Below are 14,882 nucleotides of genomic sequence, written 5' to 3' on the forward strand. Positions count from 1 at the left end.
TCAAGACCGTACCGAGACCGTACCGAGACCGCACCGAGACCGTACCGAGACCGCACCGAGACCGCACCGAGACCGTACCGAGACCGCACCGAGACCGCACCGAGACCGCACCGAGACCGCACCGAGACCGTACCGAGACCGTACCGAGACCGTACCGAGACCGCACCGAGACCGCACCGAGACCGCACCGAGACCGTACCGAGACCGCACCGAGACCGTACCGAGACCATACCGAGACCGCACCGAGACCGCACCGAGACCGTACCGAGACCGCACCGAGACCGCACCGAGACCGTACCGAGACCGCACCGAGACCGCACCGAGACCGTACCGAGACCGTACCGAGACCGCACCGAGACCGTACCGAGACCGTACCAGGACCGTACCAGGACCGTACCAGGACCGTACCAGGACCGTACCGAGACCGCCTCCTTTGTCCCGGACCAAAACTAACTGGTCCGCTTTCACACCAGCGCATACGAACCGACCCTGCAGGAGTTGGGGACTCTGGTCCGCTTCCAGCGGACCACATGCTGCAGGTGTGAAAGCAGCCTGAGTCTGTTTCCTCAACTGAGCTGAGCTGTAAACTTTAATCCCAAACAGCTACCTGTGTTGTGTGTGTTGTGTGTGTTGTGTGTGTTGTGTGCGTTGTGTGCGTTGTGTGCGTGATGTGGGAGAGATGTTTCATCTCTGACGTGTGAGCAGATTCAACATTAGGAAAGGTTCAGCGTTCAGTTTCTCCGCCACATTTAATGGAGTCTTACCGTAGCTGTTCTCACTGTAGGACGACGGGTGTTCTCCTAGAATGGCCTGTCTCTGTCTCCCCTTCCCACGATCTGAAACACCAGCACACACACACACACACACACACACACACACACACACACAGACACCAGCACACACACACACGCACACACACACACACACACCAACACACACACACACACACACACACACACACACACACACACAGACACCAGCACACACACACACACACACACACACACACACACACACACACACACCAACACACATACACACACACACACACACACACACACACACGCACACGCACACATAGACACCAACACACACATGCACACACACCAGCACACCAACACACACACAGACACACACCAACACACGCACACACACACATAGACACCAACACACACACACACACACACACACACACACACACACACACACACACACACACACACACACCTATGCTCAGTGTTTGCAGATGTTGGTCTGTCTCCTGGAACTACAGTATGACCAGACAACATTCAGACACCCCCGTGGTGCAGCTGGACTCCTGTCCACTGCTGCAGCAGCGTCATGTTCCATCACAGGACCAGCCGGTGGACAGAGGGACGGACTGCCGCAGGCTGGTCCTGCTGGTCCTGCTGGTCCTGCTGGCCCACCAGGACTGGCTGCCTCTCGGGTTTTCTGACCCCTTCTTTAAACCCAGGTGCGCTGGAACATTGAAAACGTGCGGACTGTGGTGCTCAGTTACCAGGAAAGACCATGTCTGCCGCAAAGTCAGGAGTTTGCAAATTTTTTCAAAATTCAAAAGTATTCTTCCCATCATCCCGAGGTACACATTGAATTATAATAATAAAAAAACCCCAAAACAAAACTGAGAGCCGGGCAAATGAACACATTATGATTGTGTTAATGCATTAATTAATTCATGCCAATAGTGATTTTATGCCACAATAAGATTTTTCATGACTCTTTTGGAGCAGAGTTAAAGCTGCTGTAGGCAGGATTTTGCTAGTCAATGCTAATGTTTGGATTAAATGTTAGAGTATCCATTGATAATCCTTTAGGAGTGTAGCATCACTGCTCTACCGCGAGGGCGCAGCGCTTCCATCTGTCTCTGTTCTGAGCTGAAAAGGAATCTGGACAGCTCCAGGTATCTTTGACCAATCAGAAGAGCCCCTGAGGCTCTAACCGTGATTGGTCGAGGGGCGTTCGTCACACGTTCTTGTGGGAGGGGCTTAACTTGCATAAGGGCGTGATGTCAGAGAAAACAGGACAGGATTGGCTGTGCTGGGTTTCAAATCGCCATCTTAGATGGGTCAAATCGCCATCTTGCTTAGGTAAACCTAAGCAAGATGGCGGAGATACGGAATCCTGCCTACAGCACCTTTAATGCCTGCAAGCAGCTTGTACAACAAAACATGTGAAGGACCTGACCTGCCTCCTCATCAGTCACTTCCTGCCCCTGAAGCTCGACGGGCTCACTGAGGCTGTCACTGAGTTACACTACAAAGTGACCATAGAGTCTTCCTCACACTGGTAATGCACTTATTTTAATTCCATTTAGTGAGAACAGGTGAGTGAGCAGGTGAGCACAGGCCCCGCTGTCCTGCTGAGACCAGGAGCCTCTGCTGTCTGATGAGCAGATTCTAATCTGGACTGTCCTGTGAAAGGCCAGAAACCGGCAAGTTTCGGTTTGAAAGTGGCATTCAAGTATGAGACGTCCACAGCTGGCATGTCTGCTAAGGAAAGCGGAACTGTGACGGTGGTTCTGGACTCTGAGGTAGCTGCTCTGCCAGAACAATCTTTTAAAGAACATAAAGGCCCTTCAGAATAAAACTGCACCTTTTGACAACACTTCTGAAAATTTTGCACAAGACAACATTGCAATAATTTACAATGTGACTGAAAGTTCTGAGTGCTGCCCGGTGATAATAGCAATAGATTTGACTTGACTGGACAAAGCAGGCAGAAGTACAGACAAGAAGAAGAGAACGGATATGAATGAAACAGTACCTGTGAGGCCTCAAGCTTCCCCTTTTTTCTCCCAGCAGGAAAGAACATCAACCTGCATTACATCGTCATCATAGTAAAAGCATCACTACCATCGCGCTGTTAAATCCATTTAATCAACAGTCTGAAACGAGCTTTACATACTGCACAGTGTGAAGTAGGTAGAAGCTGCACTGGAGGCACACTGAAATGACACGAGTCTTTCAGGGCTGAAAATGAACCAGCGGCACTGGAAAAGTAAAGAACACCACGGACATCATGCTCTTTTCTTATTTCCTTCAGTACGCAGTAAGCATGGCGAGGGTGAGCTCGTCTGTGGAGCTCATCCAGCCTCAGCAATGAAACACAAGGCTGCAGAGCGACTCATGAATGGTAGAGGTATATGAAATCCGTTTATTTTTTTTCCCCTAATTCCGTTTTATTTTTTCCCAAATTCCTTTTTTTCAATTTTAATATTTCTGAATTTGGTATTTTGCTTTTTATGCTCATTTTTACCATAAAAAAGTGTCTGGTAAGTGGAAATGAATAAATATCCACAATTTAATAGGATATAACAGCCCATCTAATGTTTAAAGTGCTGCGACAAAGAAATACTTTTCTATTAAATTTTTAAGAGAAAGAGAAAGCGCCTGCCTGCAGTGTTTCACTAGAAACGGTCGTAGCTTCTTTAGCTTGTGCAAAGCGATGTCAGACTTGGCGCAAACAGCCACAAAGTCTCGAACAAACAATGGCCTTGCGTCTGCTGAAGAGGAACCTGCTGTTCTGGTCGTTTGCAGAGCCGCTGTGCTTTGGGAAGCATGCTGTTTTTCCTTGTTCCTCACATGGATTTTGGAGGCTATGTGCTCGTCGCATGTGTCTTGGCGAGTCCAGTCCACGGTACGTTAACAGTATTTACAAACGCTTATCCCCTGAGGCATAAAAGTCCGTGTACTGTTCTGCTCTGTATTTAGCGCTTAGCGCAGAGTTTTCCTAACTTTTTGGAATGTGTGAGAGGGGAGGAAGCATCATGTTGTTGTGTTTTCATGTTTCATGTCCCCCCGGCATGAATTTCAGGCCAGATTAGAGCCAGTTCCGCAACATTCCGCGTTTTTTTTCCAATTCCATTTTTATCGGTCATTTCCACGATTCCGTCCGCGATTCCGTTAACACGGATTTCATATGGCTCTAATGAAGGGCGTCTACGCTCTCCATAGAAACAATCCAGAGTTTTGACTCCACATTCTCTCAGTCTTCAGTGATGTCTCACGTCTCATTGCAGTGCACCTCCATTACAAACACTTTCATCACGACTTTATATCAGAAAAAAGATGTAAAAAAAAAAAAAATTCAACTTGGAATCAATTATTTCCTGAAAAAACATTTCTGAACTCATACGAAATGTTACATGAATGTCAAAACATTTAGAAAATTATGTGGCGAACACACACTGATTGTGTGGGGAAATAAAACCTCAACAGGCTATTTTCAAAAATGTCACAAACCTCACAGTACCTATCGTGATGGATTTGAATGCCAGGATCAGAATCTTTAGTCTCTCTGCAAGTTGTGACTTCGGCAGTTCAGTTTTATATTTGAAAGGTTTTTTTGAATGAAAAATGTGTGAAAATGTTTTTTTGTCATGAATTGATTGGCATACAGGCGAAGTAGCCACATCATAACAAAGGCGATTCTTTCTAAGCCATAGTCATACATAGTTTGTAGTGATGATCAAAAATGATGCTTTCTGCATCCACAGCACCACGCAACGATGAAAATGATGACTTCAGTCTCGAGAAGTCACTGATTCATTCTACTTTCATGAAAATATTGAAAAAAATCATTTGTAGTCATGCATGTGTGTGAGCAGCCCCTGTCACAATATGCCCATTTTTACTGACATCACAATATTTGGCAAGTATTTAGGTACAATAAGACACGAGTCCTTGTGAAGTTTGGTCTTCAGATACTTCTGAAGTATGCAGGGTATTTCAAACACTGACTCCAACATCGGCACACAAAATTCAGCATCGACCTTCAATTGGAGGTTTTCTCCTAAATTCTGAAAGGTGAAACAAGAACGCTTCAGATTTAGAATTTAGATGTGTTCTCTGTAATTGGATTTGATTTTACTCGCATGGTAAACTTGGCCGCATGATGCCGTGTGCTTGACCTTACTAAAGAAAGAAGGAAAGGACACTTTGTCAATCCCCTCAGAGACCACTGCTCTCTCCCAAGAGCCAGTTCTCATTCTCACACTGAAAAAAACCATTGACTTGTGAAGGATGAGCATATCTGCCAAATGATGTGGACAGCAGACCCAAGCGTTGAAGGTTTCAGGGTTTGCCCTTTGTCCAGGCAGGTGAGGCTCAGGTAGCCTGACCATCACTAAGGGTGGGTGATCCAAAAACCAGCGATAAGACGGGCAAGGGTCAAAACCCCATGTGAAAACCAGGAGGCTGGAATGCTAATCAGGGCTGCTCAAGAACACACTTCACTGACACGACCGGGGATGAAACAAATAGAAAATAAAGACCAAGAAACTGGAGTTAACAAGAAACAGCTGACAATAATCAACTATTAACCAACATGGCGCACAACAGAACTACAGAAAAGGAGGGATAGACCACAAACCAGCACTGCAAATCTCTTGATCTTAGGCATGATATATAAGAAAATAGGAAGATGAAAGTAAAACAAGACTCAGAAAGAGACACTTCAGAGGCTCCTTGTTGAGGTACAGCAATCCAGCTTTACTTCAGAGCTCCCCAACATGTAAAGAAAACTGCCAGGAAATCTCTGAAAATATTACGCTGCGTTCACACCGGACGCGTTGCAAGCGTCACGTTCGTAGCTTTTGCATTCAAAGTCTATGGTGGACGAGCTTCAACGGACCTGACGCTCGTCAGGCGCTTTTCGAGCGTTGGCGACGCGCGTCACACGCGTCGCGCGTTGCAGGCGTCAACGCCTTAAGTTGGGAAAATTGAACTTCGGAAGCGTCAACGCCGAGCGTCATCCAATCACAGACGAGCATTCTGAGCGCTGACGCGGGCCAGAAGGTCGTCAAACCGGGCCGGGAGAGGCGGAAGTCCCGCTGAAAGCGAACCTCATCCTCACGCAGCTCCTGGAGCAAATGGTGAAATTCGCCAAATTGCGAACGCCGCTGCAGGATGGGATGAACCCACAAACGTCGCACAGGCGCCTGACGAGGCCGTTTTCTGGCTTTCTTTATTAAATAAAGCCAAGCCAGTGTCTCGATGGGATCCGCCATTGTCAACATGAAGACAGGACACAGAAGCTCCTCCCACTCCCGCCAATGAGCTGCCGCGCGTCGCCAGCGTTGCAAGCGTCGTGTGTAGATGAACACGTGTTGAATTCCACACTTTACACGCGTCAACTGTGAGGCGTCAGTGACGCCTGTGAAGCTTGCAACGTGTCCGGTGGGAACGCACCATTATGAGGAACTAACTGAAGCAGATATGACAGACAGGACGGCAGAGAGAAGCCCGGATTATCTGGAGCTCTGTGGATGAAGACGAGGAGGACACTCCCCTGCTCAGCCTCCGAGCGAGGTCAAAGACTTTAGATGGGACAGTAGCCAACAACTCGCCATGGTTAAACAAGAATTACACAATAAACAGCAGAATAGAGGAAGCTGTTGGATTTTTGAAGAAGCTGACAAAAAAAAAAAAAAAAGCCTCATCCATCTCCAGGCCAACATGAAGGCTAAGCTAGTCGACCAAGGACGAGCTGGACAGGGTGACGTGCAGATCCAAGGCTGAAGAGGACGGAGAAGCTACAGAGACCAGCTCTGGATGCTGCTGTAGACCCCGAGTCGAATGGTAAATGTTCTGCCCTGCTACCGCAGAGCCACAGCGCTTTACACTGCAGGATCACATTCACCCATTCACACACACACTCACACTCCAGCGGAGGCGGCCGCCACGCAAGGCACTCAGTCCATCCACTGGGAGCAGTTCAGGGTTCAGTGTCTCGCCCAAGGACACTTCGGCATATGGACAGGGGATGGAGAATCAAACCAACAACCTAATTGATGGGAAGAAGCCGGCTCCCCCACTGAGCCACAGCCACCCTGAAGACTGAAGGAGCAACACCGGCTCTCAGCTGAGAGGAACCCCGGCGAGACCGGCTCTTCACCGCTGAGCTCACCAGCTCCAGAGCGAGAAAGATCCAGAGACTGGCAGATAAAAGCAGTGCTCTGCAACAAACCCACTGCCCTGTGGACCATGACCCCCCTCCCATGGTCCTCAACAAACCCACTGCCCTGTGGACCATGACCCCCCTCCCATGGTCCTCAACAAACCCACTGCCCTGTGGACCATGACCCCCCTCCCATGGTCCTCAACAAACCCACTGCTCTGTGGACCATGACCCCCCTCCCATGGTCCTCAACAAACCCACTGCCCTGTGGACCATGACCCCCCTCGCATGGTCCTCAACAAACCCACTGCCCTGTGGACCATGACCCCCCTCGCATGGTCCTCAACAAACCCACTGCCCTGTGGACCATGACCCCCCTCGCATGGTCCTCAACAAACCCACTGCCCTGTGGACCATGACCCCCCTCCCATGGTCCTCAACAAACCCACTGCTCTGTGGACCATGACCCCCCTCCCATGGTCCTCAACAAATGCTTTGATGACTCTGATGTGAGACAAGCACCGAGGTAGCAGAACATTACATTCCAAGCTCCAGAGCCAGAAAAACTACAGGTCCATTGCGAAGACGACAATCCACAGGTCCTAAATCACAGGGACACACCACAGGTCCATTATCATGGGGACAAACCACAGGTCCATTATCACAGGGACACACCACAGGTCCATTATCATGGGGACAAACCACAGGTCCATTATCACAGGGACACACCACAGGTCCTAAATCACATTATCATTGAATTGAATCACCCTGAACATCCCCAAAAAAGAGAGAAAAAAAGTAGGATTCTATATATTTCTTACATCAGTATTTTATTAAATATTTCTTAATATGTTCTGCAGCACTTTCTGAAGTGGAGAACACGTTTTAAGCAGGAGGTGTCAGAAAATAGCCTGGTAAACCAGCCCCGCCCACTCCTCATCCAGTTTGGATTTGGAGTTAAGCTCAGTCTGGACAGGAGCCCATAGAAACTCCCTGCAGGGGGCGTCGGTTACTCCTTTGACCGACAGCGCACTTCAGCCAATCAGTAATTCAAAACAAATACCTCATCAAAATGCGTTAGCTTCTCTTAGGGTTAGCATTAGCTCTTTAGCTCTAGTTTCCCTACATGCAAAGACACGCAAAAACATCTTTTCCTGTAAGAACCTCACCAGGCCAGACTCTTGCTCTTGCTTGATTGTTGTAATACCTGGTGTTTTGGCTATAAAATTACTTATTGCAGCTTTCAGACGATGGTTAAAGTTAAAGTCCATCATCTCCGCTACGCGCAGCGATGGCGTCACTTCCGGTTTAGCCACCGGAATTCGCCCAAAAAAATGTGTAAACAAAAAACGGCAATGCTGATTGGCTCGGATGTTTCACGACCGAGTGAAATCCCCTTCTATGGGCTCCGACCAGACTGAGCCCAGCTCCAAAATCCAAACTGGATGAGGAGTGGGGGGGGCTGGTTTACCAGGCTTGTCAGAAAAGTTCCCACAGGGAGAACCGGCTCGTGGCGGCCAAGCGTTCATAGCGACGTGGCTATTTGATCCTTCGATGTCGGCTCTTCCTATCATCGTGAAGCAGAATTCACCAAGCGTTGGATTGTTCACCCCTAACAGGGAACGTGAGCTGGTTAGACGTGGTGAGAGGGTTAGTTTTACCCTGCTGGTGATGTGTTGTTGCAGTAGTAATCCAGGCCATCCACAGCTACAGGGGTGCAGTCACACAAAACCACCAGACCAAACAGAACCGCAGCATAAAATACAATATAAAAAATAAACTGTCAATGTATATATTTTAAATTGTTTGAAAATGTATTGTTTGAAATAGATCAGGCATATTATCTCAAAAATGGTTTTGAATGTAAATTTTGAATGCCGTTTCATTTTAAACAGTTATACTTGCCAAAAGTTTGCACTATATAACAAAACTGAGATATTGTGACAAGTCGACTTCATGTGGAACGAAGAAAGGTTTGAAATCAATGCAGTGAAGTTCATCTCACCACAGTGCAGCCAAGGTCACACAACGTTTTGCATCAAACATAAGTCAAAGTATATATTTGAGGTATCCAGTATATAGAGGATGCTTATCATTGTTTAAGAGAGACTGAATGAATCCAGAAGCCTGAAAGAGTTTAGCTGATCCCACATCAGACCAATCACGATCCAGTTTAAAAAGGAGGAACTACTGTTGAAGTTCTGCAGGAGAGTTGGGTTTGAGGCTTCGCAGGCGTGTTGAAGCAGCAGCTGCATGGCGGTCAGGAGGACTGACGGTCTTTCTCATGGTGCTGGACTGTGAAGGTTTAGATGGAAGACAGTTGCTCTGCGCAGTCAGCCTGACGTCCACTCCTCGTTCTGTGTTCTCTCTCCCACGAGTCCAAGTGCAGGTTTGTCAGAGGCTGGTGACTGGCTGGTGTGAGAGTGCTCAGGTTGAGTTTGGGACAGTCTTGATGTCCATGGTGTCACGCCCTTACTCCTAATCAACAGGTGGACACTCAGACCAGGTGGACATACTGGTCCAAATCACTGTCAACACTGCAGTCCTTTCTGAACTGGAGCTAGCCTGAGATTCAGCAGGAGGATGTGAACCTTCACACATGAAGACGTATGGTGGCAACCCAAACATTTACTTTCTCAGAGACCGACTTTAAGCAAAACGAATAGACATACAGCAGTGTTTCTGCCTTACCTCGTCTCACCAGATAGGGCTTAGTGTAGTCCCAGCTGTCATTGTCGTTCTTGATCACATTCAGTCGTGTAGGCTGTTTTCAGATGAGAGAGGAAGAGAGAGAGAGAGAGAGAGAGAGAGAGGCGACTCCGTTAACATTCACCAAACTCATAAAAGGATCTAGGAGAGCAGGACTGAAACACTGTTGGCTGAGGAAGTCCTGGGATTTCAGGAGGAGCCTGAAAAATCGCCTGTAGGATGAAACAGCTGCCAGGAGTGGAATCATCCGGTGAGAAGATTCAAATCACATCATCCACACAAAATAGAACATTCAAACATGTCAGTACAGCAAACAGACCTGGCAGGGAAAGAAACTGATCATTTGTTTTAACAGTCTACAGCTAAATGGAGGAATGGAGCTTCCATTCATGAAGTTCTATTTTTTAATCCTAACGAGGAATTAAAGCTGCTGTAGGCAGGATTTTGCTAGTCAATGCTAATTTTTCTGTGTTTTCTTTGGATTAAATGTTAGAGTATCCATTGATAATCCTTTAGGAGTGTAGCATAACTGCAGGGCGCAGCGTTTCCATCTGTCTCTGTTCTGAGCTGAAAAGGAGTCTCGACAGCTCCAGGTATCTTTGACCAATCAGAAGAGCCCTGAGGCTCTAACCGTGATTGGTCGAGGGGCGTTCGTCGCACGTTCTTGTGGGAGGGGCTTAACTTGTAAGGGCGTGATGTCAGAGAAAACAGGACAGGATTGGCTGTGCTGGGTTTCAAATCGCCATCTTAGATGGGTCAAATCGCCATCTTGCTTAGGTAACCCTAAGCAAGATGGCGGAGATGCGGAATCCTGCCTACAGCACCTTTAAAGGGACTTAAGGCAAGATTTGTGAAAAACTACACATGCATTTCCACTTTATTCAATGCTAATGGGTCGTGAAGCATTACAAACCTAAAATAACAGGCCAATCCCCGTATCTGTCTGCTGCCTTATACAGGCTGTGTGCCAAATAATTTGTTGCTGTTCGGGGTCCGAATTTCCCGCGCAGTCGTGGGGATGTGACGTAAATTGACGCTGTATGCGCGTTGCCGAACAGGAAGAACATGGCCGCCGTGGACACGGACTCAAACACTGCTGGGATCAGGGGCGGGCAGTGTTGCCAACTTGGTGACTTTCTCGCTAAATCTGGCGACTTTCCAAAGCCTCTTTTCGACTTTTTTTGTCAAAAGTAACTAGCGACAAAATTAGCGGCTTTTTCTGGTGCTCTGGAGACGTGACAGGACGTCTCCGCTGTCCTCAGCAAGCAGCGGGTGCTGCGTGAGCCCCTCCCCCGTCCCAAAGCACTCACAGGCCGCCAGTCTCAGCAGCGCCCCCTGCTGAGTTGGGGCCGATTGGGTAAACGGCCCGGAGCTGCTCCACGGCGGCGACGGGAGAGCTCCAGCAGCCGCGGCCTGCTTCACGCGCCTCCGTGGTTATGCGGCGGGTCCCCGCGCGCTCCGCGGCCGGCACAGAGCGCGTCTCCGCCCGGGAGCGGAGATCCGGAGCTGCCGCGCTGCGGCTTGCTCCATGGAGGCGCCTGAAGCAGGCGGCGGCTTCCACGGGCCGAGTGGAGCTGCCTCACGGAGGCTGACGGGAGAGCTCCGGATCTCTGCTCCCGGGCGGAGACGCGCTCCGTGCCGGCCGCGGAGCGCGCAGGGACCCGCCGCATAACCACGGAGGCGGAGAGGAGCTCCGCCACGGATTTAAAAATGAATCGTTAGATTAATCAATGCATAGAAGAACTATTTCCTAGATTAATCGATTACAAAAGTAATCGTTTAACGCAGCCCTATTATCAGCGTTATCTCGTGAGTCAAAAAAAATTAAAAAATGACCGAAGCCGGGCAGGCACGCGAATAAATATCGGATATGCGTTTGATTCATGGAGGGAACTTCAGCTGCATTTGGGAGTGAAAATGGATGCTTACAAAAATCACATAATATGCACTGTGGTCCTGCAGTAATCCGCGACGTAGTAAACAGCAGGAGCATCCCTGGTGCAGTGCTGTGAAGACGGACATTCTGTAAAATGTTTGTGGCGCTCCCGTGCCGCCTTGGCTGGTGGCTGCAGTTACCCGCAGCGCCTATCGAGGCAGACTGAGGTAAATTTTGAAAAGTTGCCTTAAGTCCCTTTAATTCCTCTGTTACACTGGTGCAGTGTGAAGCCAAGTGAAGAGAATTACAACTTGGAGGAATTCTGAATTCCCCCATATTAAAAAGACGTTACAACCTATCTCTCATCAACACACAACGATGCAAAACTGGTAATCTATGAACAACAGCAAAAAAAATGTAATGTTGTAAAATGGGTTGCTCAGGGTCTGGTCAGACGGACATGTGTGCGCTGTATGGCCATGGCTGCACCCCATGACAGCCAGAATGTCACACCTCATGGAAAATATGTGTTAACTCTAAATGCCTGAACAGACCTGTGGCAATGTGTCATAACATGACAGGTATTTTTATAAAAACAAGCATAACTTAGCAGGATTATATTTTAAAATCAAAATGATTTGATGTGGTGCAGTTAACAGATGTCGGCAAACACCTGACATACTAATAAGCAGGGTTGGGAGGATTACTTTGAAAATGTAATCAGGTACAATTACAAGACACTTGTCAAATGTAATCATAACGTAATCATTAACTTACTCTAATTAGTTCAATAAAAAATAACGTACCAGATTACTTTTAGTTACTTTTACATTTTCTTTACTAGCAAACATAAAAATAAAGACAAAGACAATGTCGGTTGAAACGGCGGTTGGTTCATTCATACAGCAGCGGAGCGGGAGGCTGTGGATGCAGGGTCTGTTCTTCATAGATCTACAGCGTCTTCTGGTTATACATCTACGGTGGTGTCGGGGTTGGTGCCGTGAAGTGTCACAGTGTCTGTGTACAGCACGTATGTCTATTGTAATTCTGGATTATCCCATCTGTCTGTCTGATTTTCAAAAGTAATCCCGCTCAGTAATCCGTGTTTTTATCAGATACTTGTTGCTCCATGGATCTGGAAGGTCCTGGGGGTTTTGAACCGGGGTCTTCGGTCGGGGAGCTGCAGCGCCGGGCGTGGCTGTAGTGATACGGGATCTGCAGATCCTGCTGCAGCCGCTGCAGATGAACTCTCTGCGGGGGGGGGGCGTGTCAAAGGTCTCCGCTGTCTCAGAGTCTCTGTCCCCCCAGCAGGTGTCTCTTCTGTCCTCTGCTGTTCTGAGGACATCCTGGGTGGAAGTCCAGGCGGAGCGGTCGGAGGCGGCTGACTCCAGGTCGGAGGGGTCGCAGCCTCCAGCCTTGAGGACACGCTTGCGGACGTCCTTGACCCTGAGAGCTGGACACAGCTCCCCAGACAGTCAGTGTTTTGCGGCCGTCGTCCATTCGGGGGACGTGGCCGAGCCATCAACAAGCGTCTCTGGGTCAGGACGGAAGACGTGCTGGACACCTGCTCTGGCAGGACGTCCATGTTGGAGACACAGTCCTGCCGAGTGATGTCCAGTAGTCTGCGGAGACAGTGTTGGTGGACAGCGTCCCGTTCCTGTCCACGCCTCGCCGAGACGGCCGTTCAGTCCGGCGTCTGGGGAAGGGCTGCTGGAGATGATGGAACCCAGGAAGGTGAACTTGTCCACCACCTCCAGGGTGTTAATGCGGGGAGCTCTACTGGCATCCTGGATTATTCTGTCTGACTTTCAAAAGTAATCCTGCTCAACAGTCCATGTTTTTTAATCAGATATACCTGTAACTGAATTACTTTTTTTTTTTACTGTAACGGCTTATAGTTACATTTTTTTTTTAATCCTAATTACGTAACGCCGTTACACGTAATCCGTCACTCCCCAACCCAGCTGATAAGTGACAGGCATGAACACTGGGCCGCCTCTCGGCTGTCAGCAGTTTTAGACAGGTTAGAAAAACACATTTCTTCATCCATACAAGATGGCTGCGACTTTATGAAGTCATGTTAATGATATCCTGTATTCTTAATTCATTTCTTCATTAACAGTGATTTTTTTGGGGAAAAAAAAACTAATTATTCCAGAACATCTTCAGGTTGTAGTCATGTATTGTAGCAATAAAGTTTTGGGAGCTTAAGTGAACAAATGTGCTTTAATTATGGTAAAAAAAACATGCACTGAGAGTAAAGTTTATTCACTCATTTGCAGCTGCTGAAAGGAAAGCAGCCTGCTGTTTGGATGTGTGCTGCAATATTCTGGGATGCGGCCTGACTCGAGCCTCTTACCCTTGCATATTCAATCTTCAGCGTACAGCAGCCAGCGTAGATGTCGGCTCCATTCAGAGCTGCTTTGGCCTTCTGAGCACACTGAACTGACTCGAACCTGAGGAACCAGTGGTTCAGGAAAGAATGCAATGCACCCATCAGCACTACACAAGGGACAGAAGTGACAGGGAAACGGGGGGACGGCATGCTTGTGAGCCTGCGAGCGGCGTGGCGGCAGGGCGCCCGGGTGAAAAGCCCCAGGCATGATGCCAGTGGACCCACAGGCCCCTCCCTCTGAGGGAATCCTGTCCTCTGCTTAAGCAGGACACACAAAGAGAATCAGGCTGGTTTTGTCCCGATTCTGCCTCCGTCCGACCTCGCAAGGACAACGGCCAATTATCTGTGCTCTTGAATGATTCTCCTGGAAGAGTATCCTGATGTCTGTGGTGTGAAGAGAGAATTACTTCTGACAATCGGCTCCAAAACGGGTCGGAGTCGATGATCGTAAATGTTGAACTTGTTCAATATTTCCAACAACAAGTCTTCGTGTGGTGGAAACTGAGCGTTTCGAGAGATCAAGCCGAGAACTGCTACATGGAACGAAATGTGGACAATCAAGAAGCAGCTTCTCAGCTGACTGGCCATAGATATAGTACACCTCGACACAGTGATCACAGAAAATAATATACTGGACGCCACGTCGATCGTTTCTCTGCAGTGCCGGAGACGCACTGCCAGGACCAGAGCATGAAAGTGGATGGAGTAAAGAAGTTCTCCTTCGTTATAAAGTATAATTATTTACTGGATTTTCCCCAGATTTCCAATGATCTGTGGTTCCGATCTATTTTATTCTAAATAAATGTCACATGTGCAGCCATGACACAGGGTGCAGGGATGTTTTAAAAATGCCCGTTTTACAATCCAAATACAGTATAAGTGGAAAAGATGCTGAACTTCTGTCCCACTTTTAGATATTCTCATGAGGGGAACGGGCACACCAGATCCAGTAGAGTCTTTATTCACTGGTAAAACGTATGTAAA

At 48.2% G+C, this 14,882-nt stretch overlaps 1 protein-coding gene across 1 annotated transcript in view; it reads right to left on the reverse strand.

Moving 5' to 3' along the window:
- hnrnpll (heterogeneous nuclear ribonucleoprotein L like) overlaps positions 1–14,882 on the reverse strand; it is a 59,366-nt gene that overhangs the window by 15,604 nt on the left and 28,880 nt on the right. The window contains exons 6-8 of the mRNA XM_030107313.1: positions 13,863–13,959; positions 9,610–9,682; positions 765–836 (exon numbers count right to left, since the gene is read on the reverse strand). Of these exons, the coding sequence (XP_029963173.1) occupies positions 765–836; positions 9,610–9,682; positions 13,863–13,959 (242 nt within the window). The remainder of the gene's footprint in view (positions 1–764; positions 837–9,609; positions 9,683–13,862; positions 13,960–14,882) is intronic.

The sequence above is a fragment of the Salarias fasciatus genome, chromosome 13, assembly GCF_902148845.1.
Source record: "Salarias fasciatus chromosome 13, fSalaFa1.1, whole genome shotgun sequence".
Classification (NCBI taxonomy): domain Eukaryota; kingdom Metazoa; phylum Chordata; class Actinopteri; order Blenniiformes; family Blenniidae; genus Salarias; species Salarias fasciatus.